Genomic DNA, 25,156 nt, shown 5'->3' with positions numbered 1-25,156 from the left:
CAGCGGAGAAGTATTCACAATTACAAATGCCTCAATTCCGAAGCTCTAAATCCCACTAATTGATCAATGGTACTTACTGAGCATTTCCTGTATGCAGAGCACTCTCAACGTTTGTTAAAATGATTGCTGGTCAGTCATTTGTATTTACTGAGAGCTTACTGCGTGCAGAGCACAGTACAAAGAACAGGCATATTTCCTACCCGCAATGACAGTTTAGATGACTGTTGTTCCCCTTTGGACTGTAAGCTTATATGGGCAGGGAACGTATCTGCTAATTCTATTGTACTGTACGCCAAGCACTTATTACAGTGCTCTGCACCTAAGTAAGCACTCAGTAAATACCACTGATTGATTCTCTTACAGTTCAGGTGAATTTGATGGGAGGACATAAATCTTGTTCTATTTCCTAGCCCATCCTTCTTTTCTCCGGTATTCCTCTATCCCACTAGCCACTCATCTCCCAGCTTTCTCTTCCTGCTAAGTTGCTCCTTTCCATGCCACAATTCTCTCTTTATACACACTACTAGAACATGCACCCCTGTTTTCAATCCACTAAAAATCCACTTCTAGTGAAACTAGGGCAGCAAGAGAGGAATCCAGACAATTGAGAAGTAGTGTGACCTTGACGGAAAGAGCATGGGCTTGGGAGTCAGAGGACCTGGGTTCTAATTCCAGCTCCACCACTTGTCAGCTGTGTGACCTTAGGCAAGGCACTTCACCGTGCCTCAGTTACCTTACCTGTAAAACAGGGATTAAGACTGTGAGTCCTATGTGGGGCAGGAACTGTCCATCCTGAATATCTCATCTATGCCAGTGCTTAGTACAGTGCCAGGCACATGAGTGTTTAAACACCATTAATTAAAAAAAAAAAAACCTAGAGCATAAATATTCAAATAAAATTCCAGGTTCTAAAGCTAACTGGGATCCTGTCTTCCAGAGCCAAATCTCAGCCTTCGTATATAAAATACTTTGGTTTATCTGGATGTAGTTTATCCATGTTGCAAGTTAACCATGCTCTTCCTTCTTCAAAGAGAATGGAGACATCTCTCATATAATATATCATTTTATAATAATAATAATAATATTTGTTAAGCGCTTCCTATGTGTCAAGCACTGTTCTAAGTGCTGGGGTAGATACAAGGTAATCAGGTTGCACACAGTCCTCGTCCTTCAGCCCCATTTTCCAGATGAGGTAACTGAGTCCCAGAGAAGTGAAGTGACTTGCCCAGGGTCACACAGCAGACATGTGGCAGAGCCAGAATTAGAACCCACGACCTCAGACTCCCAACCCCATGCTCTTTCCACTACGCCATGCTGTTTCTTGCTTCAGGAGACCCAGAAAACGTGGTTTGTGGTAAATAAGGTTTGAGCTGTTCAGTGCAGCACGACGCTGCATTTCCTGTCGTCACGGCTTAGGGAGCCTATCAGCTTGGCTGCACCACCACACCTGTCACTCAAGTGGCCAATCTCCAAGAATCGCTCACCTTCACCACCAGAGGCTAGGCCTGAGAGTTGAGCTTAGAGTGCATTTCAACCAAAATTAGTGTGATTGGCTCTAGCCCCCCAACCTTCTCAAATGTACTGGAGCACAGGGAGAGGTATTAGATGGTGGGGGGAGTGAGGGGCAGGTTTTTGTTTCCATTCAAAGGAAGGAGGGGGAAATTATTATTAATAAAATCAATCAGTGGTATTTGTTGAGTGCTTACCATGTACAGAGCACTGTACTAATAATAACGATGGTATTAAGCGCTTTCTATGTGTCATAATAATAATGATGGCATTTGTTAAGCGCTTACTATGTGCAAAGCACTGCTCTAAGTGCTTGGGAGATTACAAGGTGGTCAGGTTGTCCCACGGGGGCTCACAGTCTTCATCCCCATTTTACAGATGAAGTAACTGAGGCACGGAGAAGTTAAGTGACTTGCCCAAAGTCACACAGCTGACAATTGGCAGAGTCGGAATTCGAACCCTTGACCTCTGATTCCAAAGCCCAGGCTCTTTCCACTGAGCCACGCTGCTTCTCTAAGTGTCACGCACTGTTCTGAGCGATGGGGTAGACACAAGCTAATCAGGTCAGACACAGTCCCAATCCAGTCTTAATCCCCATTTTCCATAAGAGGGAACTAAGGCCCAGAGAAGAAAAGTGACGAGCCCAAGGTCACACAGCAGACAAGTGGCAGAGCCGGGAATAGAACCCAGGTTCTTCTGACTCCCAGGCCACTCCTCTTTCCACTAGGCCACATTGCTTCTCAACCATAGTAAGCATATTCTGAGATAGACTACTCATACCCACTAGACCACGTAAAAAAGGAAAAAAAAAAAACCAATTACTCACCTACAGGTTCTGTACTGAGAGATTCTACTGCCACCTGAGTTTGGGGGATCATTTCTGTTGCTGAATGTGAAGTTACATCAGCATCAACCACTTGCTTTCTTGGCGGAGTACTCTGATCTAAGGTTTCCTGTACAGAGGAATTAAGTAAAAATATGCACATTCCAAAGTAAGCACCATTTTTAACGTTCTTAACTGTGCCTAGCACTTGAGAGGAATCCTAAAAGGAGGTCATTAAGATGACTGGGGGCAAAAGGAAAGATAAGCTCCCATATCATGATTCTTCCAACAGAAAAGCTCCATGCTGAGATCCAAGGCGAATGTGGATTTTTGAAAGTTGAGGGTGATTGGCCCAAAATAAGAAAGAAAAGGTGCGAGAGAGAGAAAAGGCAAGAGAGAAAAGGTGAGAGAGAAAAAAGGCGAGAGAGAGAAAAAGAGAGAAAAGGCAAGAGAGAGAGAGAGAGAGAGAGAGAGAGAGAGAGAGAGAGAGAGAGAGAGAGAGAGAGAAAATGAGTGAGGAAAAAAGGCAAGAGAATTTTTAAATTGCCACACTTTGGAAGCTCAAATTACCATTTTGGTTTCTGGTAGCTTGCTGCTAGAAACGTCCCCGTTCTCTACGCTCCACAGATTGCCTCTGTCAAACCGACCTCGAAGACATTCAAGCTCTTTTTCTCGTTCCTGAAATTACAGAAAGGCCATATCTAAATCAAATCAAGGGTATTTATTGAGTACTTACAGTGGGCAGCGCACTATACTAAATGTTTGGGAGAGTACAATAGAGTTGATAGACACAAATACTGCTCACAAGGATCTTAGCAGCTAAAGTTCACCAGTTTGCTTAAAGCACTGCTTTTAAATCTATCTTGCCCTTCAGCATTTTTCTGATCATCTTCCTAAGGACCCCATTAGCCCAGAAAACATCACAGCCACATTAAAGGAAATGAGATGCTGGTATTGGCTTCACCCCGGAGACAAAGTGAAGATTGTAGTTCACATTCTGTGTCTACTAACTCTGTCATATTGTACTCTTAGTACAGTGCTCTACACAGTAAGAGCTCAAATATCATTGATGAAACAACAACACCCCTCAAAACACAATCATTTAATGTTTACTGTGTGCAGAGCACTGTACTAAGAGCTTGGAAGAGCACAATATAACAATATATCAGATAGATTCCCTGCCCATAGTGAGTTTACAGTATTGGGGGGCGGGGCGGGGGGAGATGAACAAAGGGAGCGAGTCAGGGCAATGAAGAAGGGAGTGGGAGAAGAGGAATAGAGGGCTTAGGCAGGGAAGGCCTCTTGGAGGAGATGTGCCTTCAATAAGGCTTTGAAGCAGGACAGGGGGGAGAGTGTCTGCTGGATATAAGGAGGAGGGCATTCCAGGCCAGAGGCAGGATGTGGGTGAGAGGTCGGAGGTGAGACAGACAAGGTAAAAGTGAGAAGGTTAGCAATAGAGGAGCGAAATGTGTAAGCTGGGTTGTAGTAGAAGAGTAGCAAGGTGAGGTGGGGGCTTAAGGGGATTGAGTGCTTTAAAACCGATGGTAAAGGAGTTTGTTTGATGCCGAGGTGCATGGGCAACCATTGGAGTTTCTTGCGGAGTGGGACAACATGACCTCAGCGTTTTTGTAGGAAAATGATGCGGGCAGTGCAGTGAAGTATGGTCTGCAGTGGAGAGAGACAGGAGGCAGGGAGGTTGGCAAGGAGGAAGATGCGAGGTAGGATGACTGGATTAATGTGGTAGCAGTTTGGAAGGAGAGGAAAGGGCGAATTTTAGCAATGTTGTGAAGGTCGGACACACACTCTCTCGCACGCATTTGTGTGAACTTTGGAGTTCACCAAGGCCTACCTTCTTGAGCTGCTGGGCTAAGTTTGCAGTGGAAGACGCTGCATTTTGTTTAAGCAGTCTTTCTTGGATGGCTTTTGTATTTGGAGTGATAATAATGGGAGTCTTATGTCCTGAAGCAGGAACTGGACTCTGTCTGCTGCGTTCTTGGCAACGCTCACCAAAACGTTCCAGGAAAGGCTTAATTCCTACAAAGTCATTTTTGAAGAAAGTCAGACTCAATTTGAAGATCACACATTCTTAACATCTTTCATGGCTGTTTTTTAAAACTATTTCTGATTTCCCAGGCATGAAAAATTACTCACTCGGTAAACTCAAGTTACAAAAGTATAAAAGCATACTTCGTATTTAGAGGGGACACTGTTGAGGGTGGGATTCCAGCTATGTGGGTGAAATACAAAGTTAACTCCAAGTGTGAGTCTTCAGTTTTATTTTGCTTTTGAAGACTTTCGACCAGTTTTTAAACAAAACAAGCAATTATCTTTTATCTACCTCATTGCTTATTACAGTGCCTGGTACATAAGTGCTTAAATACCATTATTATTCTTATGAAAGAAGAAATACAAACAATGGATAATCCACAAACTGGACAGACAACTCCCAAATAATTGAAATTCAACTGTATCCCTGATCAAACATTTTTCCAAGTATTGACCTGCCAAAATTGCCATCATCTCTAAAACTATCTGAAACATCGGCTGTGAACTTATCCATCATTTAATTTGCTAAGAGTGAATTCATTATCCTAGAACCTGAGGAATCAAATATCATGGCAACAAGTATTTTCCTATTCACTCTGATTTTCCTCTCTGAGAAAAAAAAGGCACTTTAAAAAGGCAGAGTTCTACAAAAAAGTAAACAAAGTCACTAGATACAAAGGTATTACACGATTTGTAAAAAAAACCCCACAAAACATAAAAACTGGTTTTATGCATCATCCCTAATTTAACTTGACTTTGAATGCCTGAAAAATTTGGGTTTTCAAATTATTTAGTGTTTAGTGCAAATGTTACTCAAAATAACCCTAAATGTGAAAATTACTGGGAATTGTCCAAATACAAACAAAAAAGACATCAATATAGTAGATTGAGGACATCCTCCATCTTCCGCCACCTAACTAGGGACAGGAACCATTGATGCCTGTCTACTTGTTTTGTTTTGTCTGTCTCCCCCTTCTAGACTGCGTGAGCCCATTGCTGTGTAGGGATTATCTCTATCTGTTGCCAATTGTACTTTCCAAGCACTTAGTACTGTGCTCTGCACACCATAAGCACTCAATAAATACGACAATGAATGAATGAATGAATGTTTAATTCCCACCTTTGCAATCTCTCCCGGCTCTAAAGTGCTCTGTCACAGTAAGCAGTTTTATGGACAGGGAACGTGTCTGTAAATACAACTCTTGCATTGTACTCTTCCAAGTACAGAGTACAGTGCTCTGCACTGTAAATACCACTGAGTGATAATATTATCTAAAGCCCAGGATCGAACAGCTTTTCGCACCTCAAAAATTGACTCCTGAAAAAATGCATTTACCTCTAGTCACCTGACTTGCACCATTCAATAATAATAACTGTGGTATTTGTCAAGCGCTTACTATACGAAGCACTGGGGTAAATACAAGATCATCAGGTCCCACATGGGTTCACAGTCTAAGCAGGAGGGAGGACAGGGATTGAATCCCCATTTTACTGATGAGGGAACTGAGGCACAGGGAAGTTAAGTGACTTGCCCGAAGTCACAGAGCAGGTATGTGGCAGAGCTGAGACTAGAACTTCGGTCCTCTGACTCCCAGGCCTGGGCTCTTTCCACTAGGCCGTGCTGAGATTCAAAATTTTAACTGACTAGATTTCATCTCCACCGAGTGAAGTTAGAGCCGGTGGGGGATGACGTGCTACCTCTGGAAAACTCTTCCTTTTCATATCCAACAGATGACTCTCCCCACCTGCGAGGCCTTATTGAAGGCACATCTCCTCCAAGAGGCCTTCCCTAAGCCCTCATTTCCTCTTTCCCTTCTGCGTTGCCCTGACTTGCTCCCTTTATTCAACCTCCACCCCCATAGCACTTGTGTCTATACCCATAATTTATTTTATATTGTCCATCTCCCTCTCTAGACTGTAAACTCTGTGTGCTGGGGGAATGTGTTATGTGTTGTTCTCTCCCAAACGCTTAGTACAGTGTTCTACATACAGTAAGGACTCAATACGATTGACACTCCAAAATCCATCCTGTGCCATCCATCCAACTGCCACCTCACCCTTCTACGCCATTTAATCTCAGCCTCCGATGTACCCCTGTACGTATTATATGAGCCCTACAAGTTCTCCTACTAGACTGTAAACTCCTGAATAGCAGAGATGGTGTCCAACTTTTCCATTCATTCATTCATATTTATTCTCCAGAGCGCTTAGAGTACTGTGCTCTTTACCCAGTAAATGCTCCACAATTATTTATGGTGAAATTGCATTATGTTTTGTTAGTTCTGAAAGCACAGTAAAACACAATTGAAAAATAAATCACTTTAAAGTCATTTTTATCTAGGAAGTAAAAATGGCATTAACCTGGTGTTGTAGGCTTGTCTTTGTGTTGAAATTGTACATGTGTCCCTCTATTTGGCTCTTCTTTGAACGGTTGAGAAGAGGGTTTCCCAATTGGCTTAAGTTCTTCTGATTTTAGAGGGCTAGAAGGATTTTCTCGGTGTGATGCTGGTGTTTGTATTCCCCTTTTAGGGCTGGTAATATTCAATTTAGTAGATTTAGCCAAGGAAGGCGCATCTTTCTGGAAAACAAAAATGTGTACCGCAAGAGTCTGCAAGCTTTCAACAAAGAACCAAACAAAATGACTTTAGGCAGTTAGGGACGCAAAAGCCAAGCATGCAAATTAAACACAATAACTAAATGCATTTTACTTCATTGTGGAGGTGTAATTATGAAGTAAGGGGAAAGGAGAAGGCAGGAAAAGAGACGAGAGAAAAAATTAAAATCAACAGTATTTGAGCGCTTACTGTATGCAGTGCACTGTACTAAGTGCTTGGAAGAGTACAATACAAGTCTATCTCTTCAGTAGACTTGTTAATCAGGTGTTAATATCAATTAGAATCCTAGAATAGTGCTTTGCACATAGTAAGCGCTTAAATGCCATTATTAGTTACATCTTTGCTGGCACTGCTGGTGTATTTAACTGGGATTGAGAGGAAGCTGCAGACCACAACAACAACAAAAATCAAAGGGGGTCATTCTGAGTGTGATAGTTTACGTATTACATGGGTTATACCTAATTTGAGGGGAGTAGATAGGGTGGGGAGGATTTCAACATTACAATCTTAGTACTCCCATTCATGACGGTAAAGTCACTGCATGAGCAAAAACTATTTTCCTTTCACAGTAAGGTACTACTGAGCTTGCTATATTTAACTCTGATGGTCAAAATAAAATTTAAAGCAAGTAGAGTTTAACATTGCCCGACAGGAGAGATTAATATCTTACAGTTTTGTTTTGCTATAAAAACCCAACATTTTTTTAAAAAAGAAAGCACTTAATAAAAATCAAAGCTATAACCACTTACCCCTGCAGCTGCGGCTTGATTCAGAGGTACATTTGCATCTTTTGGAAAACAGCATGTAGTTTCCTGTTTAACACTGCTACTATTGATCCTAGCAGATGCTCCATTTGTAGTGGACAATTTGGATAAACAAACAGTACCAGGCTGTTCTTGGGCAATGTTTTGTTTGGCAGATGGATGCGTTAGATCATCTTCCCAAGAACCAATTGTGGCAGCAAGATTGGCTAAACGACCCCTTCTCCCCACCGGTGTTTCAGCTGGGCCTGAAAGAGGTGGTTTGGGCGGAGAAGCTTCCTGTTTCGTTGACTGTGTTGGTGGCAGGTAAGAACTTTCCGGCAGGTCATCTAAAAATGGAGTTTTAAAGGGGGAAAACAACAACATCAACAAAAAGAAATAAAAAAGGTGCACATTTTATTCCGACAATCCCAAAGTACAGTTCAAATTGAGGCCCATTTTTCATGATTATTACACTCTGAATTTCCCAGGTATCACAAAATGATAAATGTAATTATAACCCCTGTAGCAGTCCCCAAATCCAGAAACTAAGTTTTTGTCTTAAGCACAGTTTCCAGAACAGATGGACATTCGAGTTCCAAAAAAATAGCATTTTTAGCCACTTGAATGGATTCCCATCTGATGTGTCCAAAAAAGAAGAGCTTTCAGGACATGAATTGAGTGTGGCCATAATAAGGACTTCAAAAAAATATGAATTGCATTTCCTAATCTATGATAAAACCTAACTGAGTCCCTTGTGGTGAGGGAAAGTGTCTGCAATACTATTCATTCGTGTTTGAGCACAAAGCACCGTACTAAGCACTTGGGAGAATGCAACAATAAACAGACATTCTCTGCCCACAACAAGCCTTCAGTCTAGAGGGGGAGATGGACATAAATATAAATGACAGATAGGTACATAAGTGGTGCAGGGCTGGGAGGGGAGATGAATAGAGTACCAACTCTGTAGTTGCTCCATTTAAGTGCATAGTACAGTGCTCAGTAAATACCACTGATTGATTGAACTCAATTATCTGGAATACAAAGTCTCAGGCCCAGAAGCACAGGTACCTAAGATGCCTTTTTTCTTCCCAACACACTCCTAACCAAGGTAAAATAAATCAGGCTGCAGGGGCCTCTAGACTGTAAATTCATTGTGGGAAAGGAATGTGCCTATTGTTGAATCGTACTCTCCCAAGCTCTTAGTACAGTGTTCTGTGCCCAGTAAGTGCTCAAGAAATACAATTTAATGAATGAATTAATGAAAGGTGACCATCAAGATGACCTTCTTGATCCATAGATTAGTCAGCCAGAGCATTACTGGTGCAGGCACACTACCGTTCACACATTAGTGCCCACTTCCACAAGTATCCCGGCTCTGTCACTTGTCTGCTGTGTGACCTTGGGCAAGTCGCTTCACTTCTCTGGGCCTTAATTCCTTCATCCTTAAAGTGAGGATTAAGAGTGTGAGCCCAATGTAGGACATGGACTGTGTCCAACCTGATTAGCATGGTAGCAGGCACATAGTAAGCGCTTAACAAGTACCACTTTTTTAAAAAAGGATAACTCTCCCTTTGAAAGGTGACCTGGTGTACAAAAATAAATTTCACTCTGCTATAAATCCAATAACTGGAATTATATACACCAAATGATTACCGCTTCTATAGACTCAAGGTTCACTGAATCAATCTGTGGTATTTATTGAATGCTGTTGTACAGCACAATACAACAGAGTCAGTAGACAAGTTCCCTGTCCACAGGGAGCTTAAAGTCTAGAGGGGAGACAAACAATTTGGGTTTTTTTAAAATGGTATTTGTGAAGCACTTATTGTGTGCGATACTGATCTAAGTGCTGGGATGGATACAAGCTGATCAGGTTGGACACAGTCCATGTCCCACATGAGGCTCAGTCTAAATCCTCATTTTACAGCTGAGGTAACTGAGGCTCAGAGAAGTAAAGTGACTTGCCCAAGGTCACCCAGCAGACAAGTGGCAGAGCCGGGACTAGAACCCAAACCCTGACTCCCAGTATCCCATGCTGAATCTGCTAGGCTTTGCTGCTTCTCAAAGAACTATAAGATGTAAATGAATTACAGATACGATGCGTGTTTATATCCTACCATTACTATCCCAGTGTCGGCGTTGTTCAGCAAGTTTCTGCATTCGGCTTTTAATTGTCGGGGCAACGGGTGCGTTGTGTTTTGAATTTGGCATTTCCGTCTCACGTGGCTGTGAAACGAGGCCAATGGGGGAGGCCCGGTTAATACTGGCTTCTCGTGGCTTGGGGGTGGCCTCGGACGACAGCAACTTTGGAGAAGGAGGGCTTGTGGGGGTCAACTCAACCACCTGCTTATTTTCCAGGTCAGGAACGGGGGCTTCCGTATTGCCGGAACAACGGCGTTTCGATGGGGAGGGTTTTGTGCAAGTTGTCTCTAAGTGGACAAAAATGGGAAAATTAGGACTGATTAGAACAATCTTTCTGTTGAAGAAACACATATCTCACTTTCTCGACTACAGCCTAATATCACTCTGCTGATTGTTGTATAAAGTCATGACTTCTTTCTGCAGTTTAGGGAGATGGCCTCTCAAGACACATCACTTTAGGGTCTTCTAAGTGGATTAAGAAAATAATTCAATTTAGAGAATTCTCCACTAGATTACATATAACATTTCACTCATTCAATCCACCACTTGTCTGCTGTGTGAACTTGGGCAAGTGACTTCACTTCTCTGTGCCTCAGTTACCTCATCTGCAAAATGGGGCTTAAGACTGTGAGCCCCATGAGGGACAGGGACTTTGTCCATCCGATTTGCTTGTATCCACTCCAGTGCTTAGTACAGTGCCTGGCACATAGTAAGTGCTTAACAAATACCATAATCATCATCATCAATCGTATTTACTGAGCGCTTACTGTGGGCAGAGCACTGTACTAAGCACTTGGTACAGACATATTTGATCTGTCTCAGACTAAATGCAAAGTATTTTCAGTTTTGCTGAGAGACAAAGAGTATCAGTAAACAGGCTATCCAGAGTTAAATTGCATACTGTTAAATCAATCCATTGACAATCCTCCAGAGAACTTGTATTTTAATAAGCCTCACAGAGCCCTTGAGTTTATTCAATCTAAACATCTGTTACAGAAAAGCTGCCTCGGCAATTCGACACACAAATACACACCATTAAAATATCGTTTAAAAAGAAGTAGTTTGCTGAAAGATAAATCTGCAGGAAGAAGTCAGCTGTAGTATTCCTGCTCGAACCCAGTACGTTAAAAATGCAAGTCGTACCTTCACCACTTGGCAGGGGAGGGGGCTGGTTGCTTGTCTCTGAAAGAGGCTCTCTGGTTCTCTTCGTTTGGGTCATACTCCTAATGCCCGCTGTGGGCCTTTCCGCCATCTTCCTCTGTAGATTCTCTCGTCTAGCACGAGTGCGTTCAAGCAGTTTCTGAAATGTGAATGAAAAATATTACGTTTTTCATGGATGATGTTCCATTGTGGAATGGAATAATAAGACCGGTGTGGGCAGGGATTGTCTCTCTTTACTCCTGAATTGCACTTTCTAAGCGCTTTAGAAGCACTCAAATACGATGGAAGACTAGTGGTATTTGTTAAGCACTTACTACGTGCCTGGCACCATACTAAGTGCTGGGGTGGATATAAGCAAATCGAGTTGAACACAGTTCCTGTCCCACGTGGGGCTCACATCTCAATTTCCACTTTACAGATGAGGTAACTGAGGCCCAGAATTAGAAACCATGACCTTCTGACTCCCAGGCCTATGCTCTATCCACTACACCATGCTGCTAATGTTGTCATCCAAAGTTTCAATCAATCATGTTTGAGCGCTTACTGTACACAGAGCACTGTACTAAGGGCTTGGGAGAGTATACAATTAAGTTGGTAGACATGTTCCCTACCCACAGAGAGCTTACAGTCTAGAGGACTTATTTGATTTCCAAAGCCAAATACAATTCTTAAAAACTATAGTTGCATTCTGACCTTCTGATTACAGGGTGCAACCAGATAATATATTGCTTAAAAGTGTAGTTCTATCATATGTACACTCACTGTACCTCGTTCTCGCCTGTCCCGCCATCGACCCCCGGCCCACGTCATCCCCCGGGCCTGGAATGCCCTCCCTCTGCCCATCCGCCAAGCTAGCTCTCTTCCTCCCTTCAAGGCCCTGCTGAGAGCTCACCTCCTCCAGGAGGCCTTCCCAGACTGAGCCCCTTCCTTCCTCTCCCCCTCGTCCCCCTCTCCATCCCCCCATCTTACCTCCTTCCCTTCCCCATAGCACCTGTATATATGTATATATGGTTGTACATATTTATTACTCTATTTATTTATTTATTTATTTATTTTACTTGTACATTTCTATCCTATTTTATTTTGTTGGTATGTTTGGTTCTGTTCTCTGTCTCCCCCTTTTAGACTGTGAGCCCACTGTTGGGTAGGGACTGTCTCTATGTGTTGCCAATATGTACTTCCCAAGCGCTTAGTACAGTGCTCTGCACATAGTAAGCGCTCAATAAATACGATTGATTGATTGATTGATGTACACTTTTCTGTGTACTTACATATTATAAATTAGGATGTCCCAGTTCCTCTGGAAAAGTAAGACATTCCCTTACATGCGATTATATACATACTGCCATGATATCACTATTGTTTACTCTCTAAAGTAAAAAAAGGGTGATGACAATTTTAAATAAAGGAATTGTATTATACTACTTTATCAGCAGTTATGTGTCCAGTACTGTTCTAAGCCCTGAGGTAATCAGGTGGTTCACAATGAAAGTAATATAATGAAGCTGCAGAAGTAGATTCTTGTTCAGCTCACTGTGGTAGTGATTTTCTCACTTCAGTGAAGAATGTCACTAAGTTCTTCACTATAGAAAAGTTGAGAAGCATTCATTCATTCAATTGTATTTATTGAGCTCTTCCTGTGTGCCAAGCACTGTGTTAAGCACTTGGGAGAGTACAATATAACAGAAGCAATGTGGCCAAGCAGAAATCCAGGCCTGGCCGCTTCCATGTACCTGCCCGTGACCTCGGGAAAGGCACTTAAGTTGACTTGGACTTCAGTTTCCTTATCTGTAAAATGAGGATTAAATTTTTGTACTCCCTCCCACTTAGGATATGAGCCCAGTGTGAAATGAGGACTGTATCTTGTATGTATCCCAGTCTTTAGTGTAGCGCTTGTCACACAGTAAGCACTTAAATACCAAAACATTTATCAGGAATTTGTTCCAAGTTGGTCACTGTCTTAAAAAAACTGCATGGCAGGTAAACACCTTCTGAAATCCCAACACCCTTTGGTCATATTTATGAGTTCATACACTTTCTTGAAAATTGAGATGACTTCCAAATCACAAGATTTGGGCTGGTGTTGGAGAAACCATAACTACATCTGTTTTGTTATCCTGTGAAAATATGTTACATCGTCAAAGAAAGAAGTTCCTCCTTGGACAATGAGATGCACTTAACATTGGTATCTGCATTACACTTTTCTAAAACGAGGGCTCCTCAATACTACTTCTTCGATTATATGCTCAAAGATCCCTTCAACGCCTTGAAAATCTGACCCAAACTGTACGCGGTTTGTCCCAGAATGGACTGTAAGCTCATTATGGGCAGGGAACGTTTCTGCTAATTCTGTTGTTCTGTACTCTTCCAAGTGCTTAGTTCAGTGCCCTGCACATAGTAAGCATTCAATAAATACCATCGATTGGCTGCTTACTGTCAGCCCAGAAGAGGAGCCAATATGAAGAGGTGTAACTTTGGCCAGAACAGGAGGCTTATAGTTGGGGTAAGGCAGCAGAAAAAAATGCAAATTCTATTTTTTAGCTTCCTGCAGGCTGGGGTATGGTATTAAACATCGGTTGAAGCTTGTATATAATGGTTCATAATGGTGAGTTTTTGTTATGAGTTCAACCACCTTTTTTTGCCAACCTCTGAGCTCTCAAACTTAAGAAATGGGCTTCTGGTTTTCTTCTAAACTTCTGAATTCAAAATGCTGCACGTAAATCAGTTTATATTCAACACATTCCTCCTCTAAATGTAGAACGTGTTCTGATGTATTCAGCCACGCCCACATTTTCTCTTTTCCGTTAGGCCAGCTTCTGAGTCACAGAGTTTCAGTTGCTGTGGCCAATAGGTCATAAGAAAGGAATGTGTGCCTAAAATAAATTTGAGTTCTACTGGCTCATAATGTATTGAGACATAGTAGCTGTAGAGTAAGTACATGTGATCCCCACCCTCAAGGAACTTACAGATCTACTAGGGAGACCCTAGGTGCTTAAGACAGTGCTTTGCACATAGTAAGTGCTTAATAAATGCCATTATTATTATTATTATTATTAGGAAGTACAGAGACAAAGTCCTACTTTTAAAAAAGTCACACCTCCTCTAAGAAGGCTTCCCTAACCTCTTATTCCCCCTCCTTTCTGTGCTGTCTATGCACTTGGATCTGTATTTCTTAAGCACTTTGTTACTCACCCAATCCCACATCACTTATGCATATCCTAAAACCCTGTTGCCCCTATCTGTAATTTTTCTTAACACCTGCCACCGTGATAAACTTCTTGACGTTACAGGATCACATCTAGCACCTCTATTGTATTATACTCTCCAAAGTGCTTAGTACAAAGCTCTTCGTATAGTAAGCGAAAGCGCTCGACAAATGCCATTGATGGATTGGGTGGTGCAGAAGGGAGGGGAAATAGGGTGGGGAGATCGAGATTAGTAGTCAGGGAAGGTTTTCTGGAGGAGATCAGTTTTTAGTAGGGCTTAGAAAACAGGAAGAGTGATGGCCTGTCAGATATTAAAAGGGGAGGAAGTTCCAGGCAGGTGAGTGGGCAGCCATGGGCAAGGGGGGCAACCGTGAGAGAGATGAGAATCAGGCACAGTGAGCAGGTTGGCATTAGAGGCACTCAAATTCCATTGACTGCTTCATTTTCCAAGCTCTACTGTTACACAAGAGGAAGTGTCTTTTTTAAAAGATTGGTTTGCTTGAATTTTTCAAATGAACAGATACACCCCTACCCCACAATCTCCTATCCCTAATCTATTTTAGTGTCTGCCTCCCCCATATTAATAACAATGATTATTATTATTATTATTATTATGGTACTTGTTAAGCCCTTCCTATGTGCCAAGTACTGTTCTAAGTTCTGAGGCAGATAAAAATTAATCAGGTTGGACACAGTCCGTCACATGTGGGGCTCACAGTCTTGATCCCCATTTTACAGATGAGGTAACAAGCCCAGAGCAGTGAGGTGACCTGGCCAAGGTCCCACAGCAGACATGTGGCAGAGCCTGGTTTAGAACACAGGTCTTTCTGACTCCCAAGCCCGTGCTCTAACCAGTAAGCCACACTGCTTCCCTATGGGGATGTGTCAATTCTGTTGTACTGAACTTTCCCAAGAGCTGAGTAAAGTACTCTGTACCCGAAAGTGCTCAGTGAATACCCCTGATTAATCTTCTTCAGGTGACAGCCCTTATACAATTGTATATACAATTATTTAATTGTATTTATTGAGCACTTACTGTGTGCAGAGCACTGCACCAAGACATTCATTCCCCTCAAAAATATTATGCTCTAACAAGCTGGGTATAAAATGGTCATTTCCCCGTTTCCTCCCACCCCCATCCCAAACAACATATGGAAACACCATTTGTTCTATACATGTGCTTTGGAAGAAAGCCTGGGAATTTCATTTTCCAAAGGCTTCAGGCATTGTTTGGATTAAATTATTCAAATAGGGGTAAATACATAAGTGAAACTATGGACTACAGAACCAGTAAGACCTTTTTAATATACTCCCTGTTCCCCAAAAGATAAACAGATCAAGAAATTTGGACCAGAACGATGGATTTATTAATTGAACAGAGGAGAGGAAGATGCCTTAGAGCACTACATAGAAATCAGCTATTGATTATTTTCTAAACTTCTGGGCTACCACAGTTTGAAGAGAAACGCTTGCCATTGCTAGTTTGCATTTACTGTTCCCAAGTCAATTTCTCTTTCTTTGATGACTCACGTGTGTCGACTTAAGTTTTGTACATTGCTTCACAGTCAATGCGAAATACACATCTCTGTACACAAAAAGTACTTATTATTCCTCAGTGATGTTGCTTTGACCACTGCTTCAACTGTTTTACCATCCAAAAAAGAATATGCTAAATACAGCATGAGTTCTAAGATGGAATATCAAAATTAAAATTCTGAGTCCCCAAAGTCTCCCTTCAAATAAATCTTTAATAAATGAGTTTACAGGAGCCTCAAATCCACCTATAAAGCTGTGGGAAAAGTGTACTCATACATAGATCGTAAGGTACAATCTAAGACAGTGATTTGGAGATGGAATCAATTCAAAATTCCAACAGGTCGCTCATTACCAATTAAGGAAAAGAGCTTAGGATTGCTTATGTAGACTGCAACGGATTTGCCTCTCCTTGGACAGCACGAGCTAGAGACCCATTTCAGCAGAACACACTAACTCGAGGAGGAAAGTGTGGGTAAGCGATCCATTTGGGCTTGCAAAAGCACTCACAGTCAAATATGATTCCATTAAGCCCAGCCCAGTATTATGCCGCTGTTTTATAACGCTTTGCTCCTGTCACTCCCCTAGGAAGTGTCCAAATAATAATGATGGCCTTTGTTAAGCGCTTACTATGTGCCAAGCATGTCACACAGCTGATAAGTGGCTGAGTCGGAATTAGAACCCAAATCCTAATTAGCTGATGGGAACATGTCTATCAACTGTTAGAGAAGCAGCATAACTCAGTGGGAAGAGCCCAGGCTTGGGAGTCAGAGGTCGTGGGTTCTAATCCCAGCTCCGCCACTTATCAGCTGTGTGACTTTGGGCAAGTCACTTCACTTCTCTGGGCCTCAGTTGTCTCATCTGGAAAATGGGGATTAAGTCTGTAAGCCCCATGTGGGACAACCTGATTACCTTCTATATAGAGAAGCAGTGTGGCTCAGTGGAAAGAGCACGGGCTTTGGAGTCAGAGGTCATGGGTTCGAATCCCAGCTCCACCACATGTCTGCTGTGTGACCTTGGGCAAGTCACTTAACTTCTCTGAGCCTCAGTTACCTCATCTGTAAAGTGGGGATTAAGACTGTGAGCCCCACGTGGGACAACCTGATCACTTTGCATCCCCCCAAGCGCTTAGAACAGTGCTTTGCACATAGTAAGCGCTTAACAAATGCCAACATTATTATTATTATTACCCCAGTGCTTAGAACAGTGCTTGTCACATAGAAAGTGCTTAAATACCAAAAATTATTATTAACTGTTATATTGTATTCTCCCTAGCACTTAGTATAGTGCTCTGCACACAATAAGCACTCAAAGACGACTGCCTTGACCATATGCTTGGTACGGACAGGGAATGTGTCTACCAACTGTCCTATTATAACTATTATTGTTAATAATCATATTTATGGAGCACAGTGTGCAAAGCACTGAACAAAGAGCTTGGGAGGGCACAATACAACATCAAACAGTGAACACCCAGTCTACTGTAGTCTCCCAAGCGCTTAGTACATTGTGCTTGGCACAATAAGCGCTCAATAAATATGACTGCCTCTGAGCTAAACTCCTTGTGGACAGAGAACCTGTCTACCAACTCTGTATTGTGCTCTCCCAAGAGCTTAGTACAGTGCTCTGCACACAGAAAGCACCCAACAAGTACTGATGATGATGATGATCAGGGAATGTGGAAGTTGTTAAATGTCTTGCTAGGCAGTTCTCCCACTTTGCTTACTGTGTGCAAAGCACTGTGCTAAGCGCTCGGGGGAGTACAATTCCACAGTGTAACAGACATTCCTGCCCACAACGAGCTCACAGTCTCAGAATGCTCCATCTGCAATCATTCTGGGCACAGTAAGTGCTCAATAGATACGACTGATTGATTAATTGGTGGCCATTCATTCAATCGTATTTGAGCACTTACTGTGTAGAGCACTGTAGTAAGCGCTTGGCCACCCTTTGTAACCCCCCCCATTCATTCATTCTAATATATCTTATTTTGTCATTTCCCAAGCGCTTAGTACAGTGTTCTGCACACAGTAAGTGCTCAATAAATACCACTGATCACTGATTCATTCAATCGTATTTATTGAGCTCTTCCTGTGTACAGGGCACTTTACTAAGCGCTTGGGAGGGTATGATGGAGCAATAGATACATTCCCAGTCCACGACCAGTCTAGAGACTGTATTGCTTCCAGCGCAGCCGCAGTGGCAGCAGAAAAAAAACCTGTCATTCCCTAAGCGCTTATTATGGACTAGGCACTGTACTAAACGCTACGGTAGATACAAGCTAATCAGGTTGGACAAAGTCGCTTTCCCACGTAGGGCTCACAATTTTAATCTCCATTTGACAGATGAGGAAACTGAGGCCCAGAGAGATGAAGTTTTTTTTCATTCAATCATATTGATTGAGCCCCTACTGTGTGCCAAGCACTGTACTGAGCGCTTGGGAGAGGACACAACAACAATAAAGATACAGCCCCTGCTCACAATCTAGACGGGGAGTCACACACTAAGATAAATAGAGGTTACGAAGCAGCGTGGCTCAGTGGAGAGAGCCCGGGCTATGGAGTCAGAGGTCACGGGTTCAAATCCCGCCTCCGCCAATTGTTATCTGTGTGACTTTGGGCAAGTCACTTCACTACTCTGGGCCTCGGTTCCCTCACCTGTAAAATGGGGATTAAGACTGTGAGCCCCCCGTGGGACAACCTGATCACCTTGTAACCTCTCCGGCGCTCAGAACAGTGCTTTGCACATAGTAAGCGCTTAATAAATGTCATAAAAAAGTGACTTGGCCAAGGTCACCCAGCAATCCATCAATCGTATTTATTGAGCGCTTACTGTGTGCAGAGCACTGTACTAAGCGCTTGGGAAGTACAAGTTGGCAACATATAGAGACAGTCCCTACCCAACAGTGGGCTCACAGTCTAAAAGGGGGAGACGGAGAACAAAACCAAACATACTAACAAAATAAAATAAATAGAATAGATATGTACAAGTAAAATAAATAGAGTAACAAATATGTACAAACATATATACATATATACAGGTGCAGTGGGGAAGGGAAGGAGGTAAGATGGGGGGATGGAGAGGGGGATGAGGGGGAGAGGAAGCGCTTAATAGTAAGCGCTTAATAAATGTCATAAAAAAGTGACTTGGCCAAGGTCACCCAGCAGACCAGTGGGGGGGGGGGGCGGGATTAGAACCCAGGACTTTGGACTCCCAGGCCGGAGTACTAGGCATTAGGACCATGCAAGAGCGGCCTATTCATTCAATCGTACTTACTGAGCGCTTACTGTGTGCAGAACACTGTACTGAGCGCTTGGAAAGTACAATTCAGCAACAGATAAAGACAACCCCTACCCAACAAGGGGCTCCTCGCCCGGCTCACCTCGGTGAAGGGGTCCATCACGGTGATCTGGCCGCAGGACGAGGAGGAAGCGATGGCGCAACCTACAGAGCCCAACTGTTTAGCCCCCACTCCGCCGGCCGTTCAAATTTGAATTTCAGCGCTCTGACCTGCGCGCATGCGCGTCAACCCGGGGGGCGGCACCCTTCCCGGCCCGGGCGCATGCGCGTCTCACTCGGGGGCAGCTCCCGACCCGGCCCGTGCGCATGCGCCTTGCCCAGGACGGCCTCGCCCCGGCCAGCGCGCATGCGCAAGACCTAGAAGCGACCCCGCCCTAGATCACGTGACCTGGGGGCGGGCGCTCTGAGCGACGGTTGGGGCGGGTAGGGGGCGTGGCCCGGTAGGGTCACGTGGGTTCAGTTCTCCCTCCCCAGGACGACTCGGAGCGCCCCCTACCGCAACACCGCTGTACTTTCACCCGCCGTTAGGACGTTTCCACCGCTTATCAGCGTGCTTCATTCATTCATTCATTCATTCATTCATTCCTTCATTCATTCATTCAATCAATCGTATTTATTGAGCGCTTACTGTGTGCAGAGCACTGTACTGAGCGCTTGGGAAGTACAAATCGACAACGGATAGATACGGTCCCTACCCAACAACGGGCTCACAGTCTAGAAACATTCTAATCATCCCCCTCCCCATCCCCCCAGTCTTACCTCCTTTCCTTCCCCACAGCACCTGTATATATGTATACATGTTTGTACGTATTTATTACTCTATTTATTTATTTATTTTATTTGTACATATTTATTCTATTTATTTTATTTTGTTAACATGTTTTTTTTTTGTTCTCTGTCTCCCCCTCCTAGACTGTGAGCCCGCTGTTGGGTAGGGACCGTCTCTATATGTTGCCAACTTGTACTTCCCAAGCGCTTAGTACAGTGCTCTGCACACAGTAAGCGCTCAGTAAATATGATTGAATGAATGAATAATTAATAATAATAATGATGGCATTTGTTGAGCGCTTACTATGTGCCAAGCACTGTTCTAATTGCTGGGGTAGAGACAAGATAATCAGGTTGCCCCCTGTGGGGCTCACAGTCTTAATCCCCATTTTACAGAGAAGCAATGTGGCTTAGTGGAAAGAGTACGGGTTTAGGAGTCAGAGGTCATGGGTTCTAATCCCACTCCATCGCTTGTCTGCTGTGTGACTTTGGGCAGGTCACTTAACTTCTCTGGGCCTCGGTTACCTCATCTGGAAAATGAGGATGAAGACTGTTAGCCCCATGTGGGACAACCTGATTACCTTGTATTCCCCCCAGTGCTTAGAACAGTGCTTGGTATATAGTAAGCACTTAACAAATGCCATCATTATATATTTACAGATGAGCTAACTGAGGCCCAGAGAAATTAAGTGACCTGCCTAAAGTCACACAGGTAAGTGGCAGAGCCAGGATTAGAACCCACGACCTCTGACTTCCAAGCCCGAGCTCTTTCCATTAAGTCACACTGCTTCTCCTACTAACGATGGTATTTGTTAAGAGCTTACCATGTGCTGGGCACTGTTCTAAGCGCTGAGGTGGGTACAAGACAATCGGGTGGGACACAGCCCCGGTTCTACAATAGGACTCACAGTTTTCATCCCCATTTTACAGATGAGGTAACTGAGGCCCAGAGAAGTGAAGTGACCAGCCCAAGGTCACATGGCAGACAAGTGGCAGAGCGAAGAAAGCGCTAAGAGTTGAAGACATTAATGTTCCTGCCTCGGAGGATTTACAATCTACCACAATAAATATGCATCTGAATATATCAGAAGGCTCAAGAGGGGTTTTTTATGGTATTTATTCAGCACTTTATGCCTGGCATTGTACTAAGTGCTGGGGTAGATATGAGTTGATCAGGTTGGATACTGTACTTGACCCCCATGGGGCTCATAGTCTTAATCCCCATTTTACAGATAAGGAAACTGAGGCACTGAGAGATGAGAGATGAGGAAATTGAGAGAAGTTAAGTGACTCGCTCAGGGTCACACGGCAGACGAATGGCAGAGCTGGGATTAGAACCCAGCTCCTTCTGACTCCCAGGCCCCCCTGTGCTCTTTCTAGTAGGTCACGCAGCCTTGGATAAGTCATGCAAATTGGGTTATTAAATTTAAAATAAATAAATAAACAAATAAATACATTTATACAATAAATTTCTAAATAAATAAATAAATTTATAAATAAATTTTTAATATATAAATAAATTTATAAAATAAAATAAATAAAATATTTATTTTATTCTGTTAGTATGTTTGGTTTTGTTCTCTGTCTCCCCCTTTAGACTGTGAGCCCACTGTTGGGTAGGGACTGTCTCTATATGTTGCCAATTTGTACTTCCCAGGCGCTTAGTACAGTGCTCTGCACACAGTAAGCGCTCAATAAATACGATTGATGATGATGTTGATGATTAAAGGGAAAGTTAGAAGTGGGGTGGTTGGATGGGCTGTCTTCTACACTAATAAAATCTTCCTCTATTCTGTAAACTCACAGTGGGGCGGGAACATAATAACAATAATAATGATGGTATTTGTTAAGTGCTTACTATGTGCCTAGCACTGTTCTAAGCACTGAGCACGGAACATGTCTGCCAATTCTGTTTATTGTATTCTTCCAAGCATTCAGCACACAGTTAAGCGCTCAGTAATGCCACTGATTGAACGTCCCTTCATGGGGGCAGGTCCTACATAATAGGAGGGATATTTAAATCTAGTGGTGAATTCACAAGTAGGGGTAAGGATATTGTGCTTCACACTGCCACAGAGACCCTGGGTAAATGTTGGGTGATCTATCACGCTGGCCCAATTTTCCTAGAAGGGACGAAATAAAGTGGCGTGAGTCATGTGGCTACAAAAAATTCCCTAAATAGAAAAAAAAACATTGTCATCACCCAAATAATTTTCATGAAATCAAATCCAGATGACAGCTCATGCTGAGTCTTTCTTCACCGAATGATTGCTCTAAACATGATGCACATATACTTGTTTTCAAAAGGCCTGAATGTCCAATCAGATTTGAATTTTTTGGGGTGATTCATACTACATGTTCGAAGCTGATGTGGCGCCATTTTCTCTTGTACTATCCCAACATGCTAAGGCAAGTTCCAAAGTCTGTTCTGAACTTGCCTAGCTGAGGGCAGAAGCTAGTCTATAGTTGCATAATTAGGCTTTCAAAGCGTGGTCCTTTGATAGAACAGAGTGCCATTCATACCAACAATGGACTAGTCGACATGAGGAAGTTTTTATTGTTACCAAGTAGGCAGGGTTAGAGAAAGTATTTCATATTACTATGTTATTTCTGATTCTTAGTATTAATTTTAGTGTGGGAAGCAGCATGGCCTAGTGAAAAGCCCAGTCAGTGAAAGAGGGCAGTGCTGAGGGTTTGGATTTGTGCATCAAGATACCTGTATATGTGTATATATGTTTGTACATATTTATTACTCTATTTATTTATTTATTTATTTATTTTACTTGTACATATCTATTCTATTTATTTTATTTTGTTAGTATGTTTGGTTTTGTCTCCCCCTTTTAGACTGTGAGCCCACTGTTGGGTAGGGACTGTCTCTATATGTTGCCAATTTGTACTTCCCAAGCACTTAGTACAGTGCTCTGCACACAGTAAGTGCTCAATAAATACGACTGATGATGATGATGATGATCAAGAGCCCCATGTGGGACAGGGACTGTGTCCAACCTGATTATTTGGTACATATTTATTTTATTAACGATGTATATATGTCTAAAATTCTATTTATCTATTTCGATGGTATTGACACCGTCTACTTGGTTTGTTTTGTTGTCTGTCTCCCCCTCATGACTGTGAGCCCGTTGTTGGGTAGGGATTGTCTCTATTTGTTGCTGAATTGTACTTTCCAAGTGCTTAGTACAGTGCTCTGCACACCGTGAGTGCTCAATAAATACGATTGAATGAATGAATGAATGAATGAATGAATCTGTTATCTACTCCAGTGCTTAGAATAGTGTCTGGCACAAAGTAAAGGCTTAACAAATAACATGATAAAAAAAGAAGAAAAGCAGTGTGGTCTGGGGCTTAGGGTGCTCGCAGGTCAGGTTGAGGAAATACCTCAAACCGGCCTCTGAGCACAGGGATGATGACGGCCTGAAGGACTAGCGAAGCAGCATGGCGTAGGGGATAGAGCACAAGCCTGGGAGTCAAAAGGCCATGGGTTCTAATCCTGGTTCTGCCACTAAGTGATAATTATAGTACCTGTTAATTGCTTAGTACGAGCCAAGCACTGTTCTACACACCGGGTTAGATACAAGTTAATCAGATTGGACACAGTCCCTGACCCACACTGGGTTTACACTCTTTACTCCCCATTTTTTACAAATGAGGTAACTGAGGACCAGAGAAGTGACTTGCCCAGGGTCACACAGGAGACAAGTGGCTGAGCCGGGATTAGAACCCATGACCTTCTGACTTCCAGGCCTGTGTTCTACACACTACACCTTGCTGCTTCTCTGCTGTGTGGCTTTGGGAAAGTCATTTCACTTCTCTGGGCCTCAGTTCCCTCACCTATAAAGTGGGGATTAAGACAATGAGCCCCACGTGGAACTGGGACTGCATCCGACCCAATACGCTTGTATCCACCCCAGCATTTAGTACAGTGCTTGGCACACAGTAAGTGCTTAATAACGCCATCATCATTACTATTATTATTCTGGGGTTCCGGCCCACTATCCGTCTCTATAGACTGTGAGCTCACTGTGGGCATGAATATATCTGTTTGTTGTTCTAATGTACTCTCCCAAGCGCTTAGTATGGTGCTTTGCACACAGTAGCGCTCAATAAATATGATTGAGAATAATATTCATTCATTCATTCAATCGTATTTATTCAGCACTTACTGTGTGCCAAGCACCATACTAAGCGCTTGGGAAATACAAGTCGGCCACATATAGAGACGGTCCCTACCCAACAACGGGCTCACAGTCTAGAAGGGGGAGACAGGCAACAAAACAAAATATGTGGACAGGTGTCAAGTCATCAGAATAAATATAATAATAATAATTAGATTAAATAAATAGAGAAGCAGCATGGCTTGAGTGGAAAGAGCACGGGCTTGGGAGTTGAAGGTCGTGAGTTTTAATCCCGACTCCGCTGTTTGTCAGCTGTGTGACTCTGGGCCAGTCACTTCACTTCTCTGGGCCTCAGTTCCCTCATCTGTAAAATGAGGATGAAGACTGCGAGCCCCACGTGGTACAACCTGATTACCTTGTAACAACCCCAGCTCTTAGAGCGGTGCTTGGCACATAGCAAGCGCTTGACAGCGTGGCTCAGTGGAAAGAGCATGCATGGGCTTTGGAGTCAGAGGTTGTGGGTTCAAATCCCAGTTGGCTCTGCCAATTGTCAGCTGTGTGACTTTGGGCAAGTCACTTAACTTCTCTCCCCATCTGTAAAATGGGGATTAAGACTGTGAGGCCCCCGTGAGACAACCTGATCACCTTGTAACCTCCCTAGCGCTTAGAACAGTGCTTTGCACATAGTAAGCACTTAATAAATGCCATTATTATTATTATTGACAAATACCATCATTATTATTATTATTATTATTACTACGATTGAATGAATGAACGAATGAACGAACGAATGAACGAGCGAATGAATGAATGAATGAATGAATGAATGAATGAATGAATGAATGAATTCATCTCTCCGGGCGGGGCACGCGCGAGTCGGAGCCGAGCTGGGGCGCGCGGCCGCATGGGCGTGGCCAATGGGGGTGTGGCCATTACGACAGGGGGCGGAGCTTCCTCATCCCGCCCTGGCATCCACCAATCACGCTCTCCGTCCTACCCCCACCCACCAATCCGGTGGCTCCGGGGGCGTGGCCTTTTCGGGAATCCCTGACGTCAACCGGGGGCGTGGCCAAGGCTCGGCGCTTCCGGGACCCGACCTGGCTCCTCCGCTCCCGCCCGCCCCTCCCCGCCCCTTTCGGGACGCGCAGGCGCAGAGGGGCGGAGCCGGGCGCTG

General features: G+C 43.3%; 1 protein-coding gene across 2 annotated transcripts in view; it reads right to left on the bottom strand.

Moving 5' to 3' along the window:
- Positions 1–19,253, bottom strand: part of ANLN (anillin actin binding protein) — a 46,379-nt gene extending 27,126 nt beyond the window's left edge. For both annotated transcript variants that reach the window (XM_038772857.1, XM_038772867.1), the window contains exons 1-8: positions 19,161–19,253; positions 11,022–11,178; positions 9,854–10,165; positions 7,743–8,083; positions 6,740–6,956; positions 4,182–4,366; positions 2,903–3,010; positions 2,336–2,462 (exon numbers count right to left, since the gene is read on the bottom strand). In XM_038772857.1, coding sequence (XP_038628785.1) covers positions 2,336–2,462; positions 2,903–3,010; positions 4,182–4,366; positions 6,740–6,956; positions 7,743–8,083; positions 9,854–10,165; positions 11,022–11,178; positions 19,161–19,178 — 1,465 coding nt within the window. In that variant the 5' untranslated portion in view covers positions 19,179–19,253. The remainder of the gene's footprint in view (positions 1–2,335; positions 2,463–2,902; positions 3,011–4,181; positions 4,367–6,739; positions 6,957–7,742; positions 8,084–9,853; positions 10,166–11,021; positions 11,179–19,160) is intronic.
- Between the last annotated feature and the right edge of the window lie 5,903 nt (positions 19,254–25,156).

This window comes from Tachyglossus aculeatus, chromosome 2, assembly GCF_015852505.1.
Source record: "Tachyglossus aculeatus isolate mTacAcu1 chromosome 2, mTacAcu1.pri, whole genome shotgun sequence".
Classification (NCBI taxonomy): domain Eukaryota; kingdom Metazoa; phylum Chordata; class Mammalia; order Monotremata; family Tachyglossidae; genus Tachyglossus; species Tachyglossus aculeatus.
Note: the sequence above shows the minus strand (reverse complement) of the source record. Positions and strands in the feature narration are given on the sequence as shown.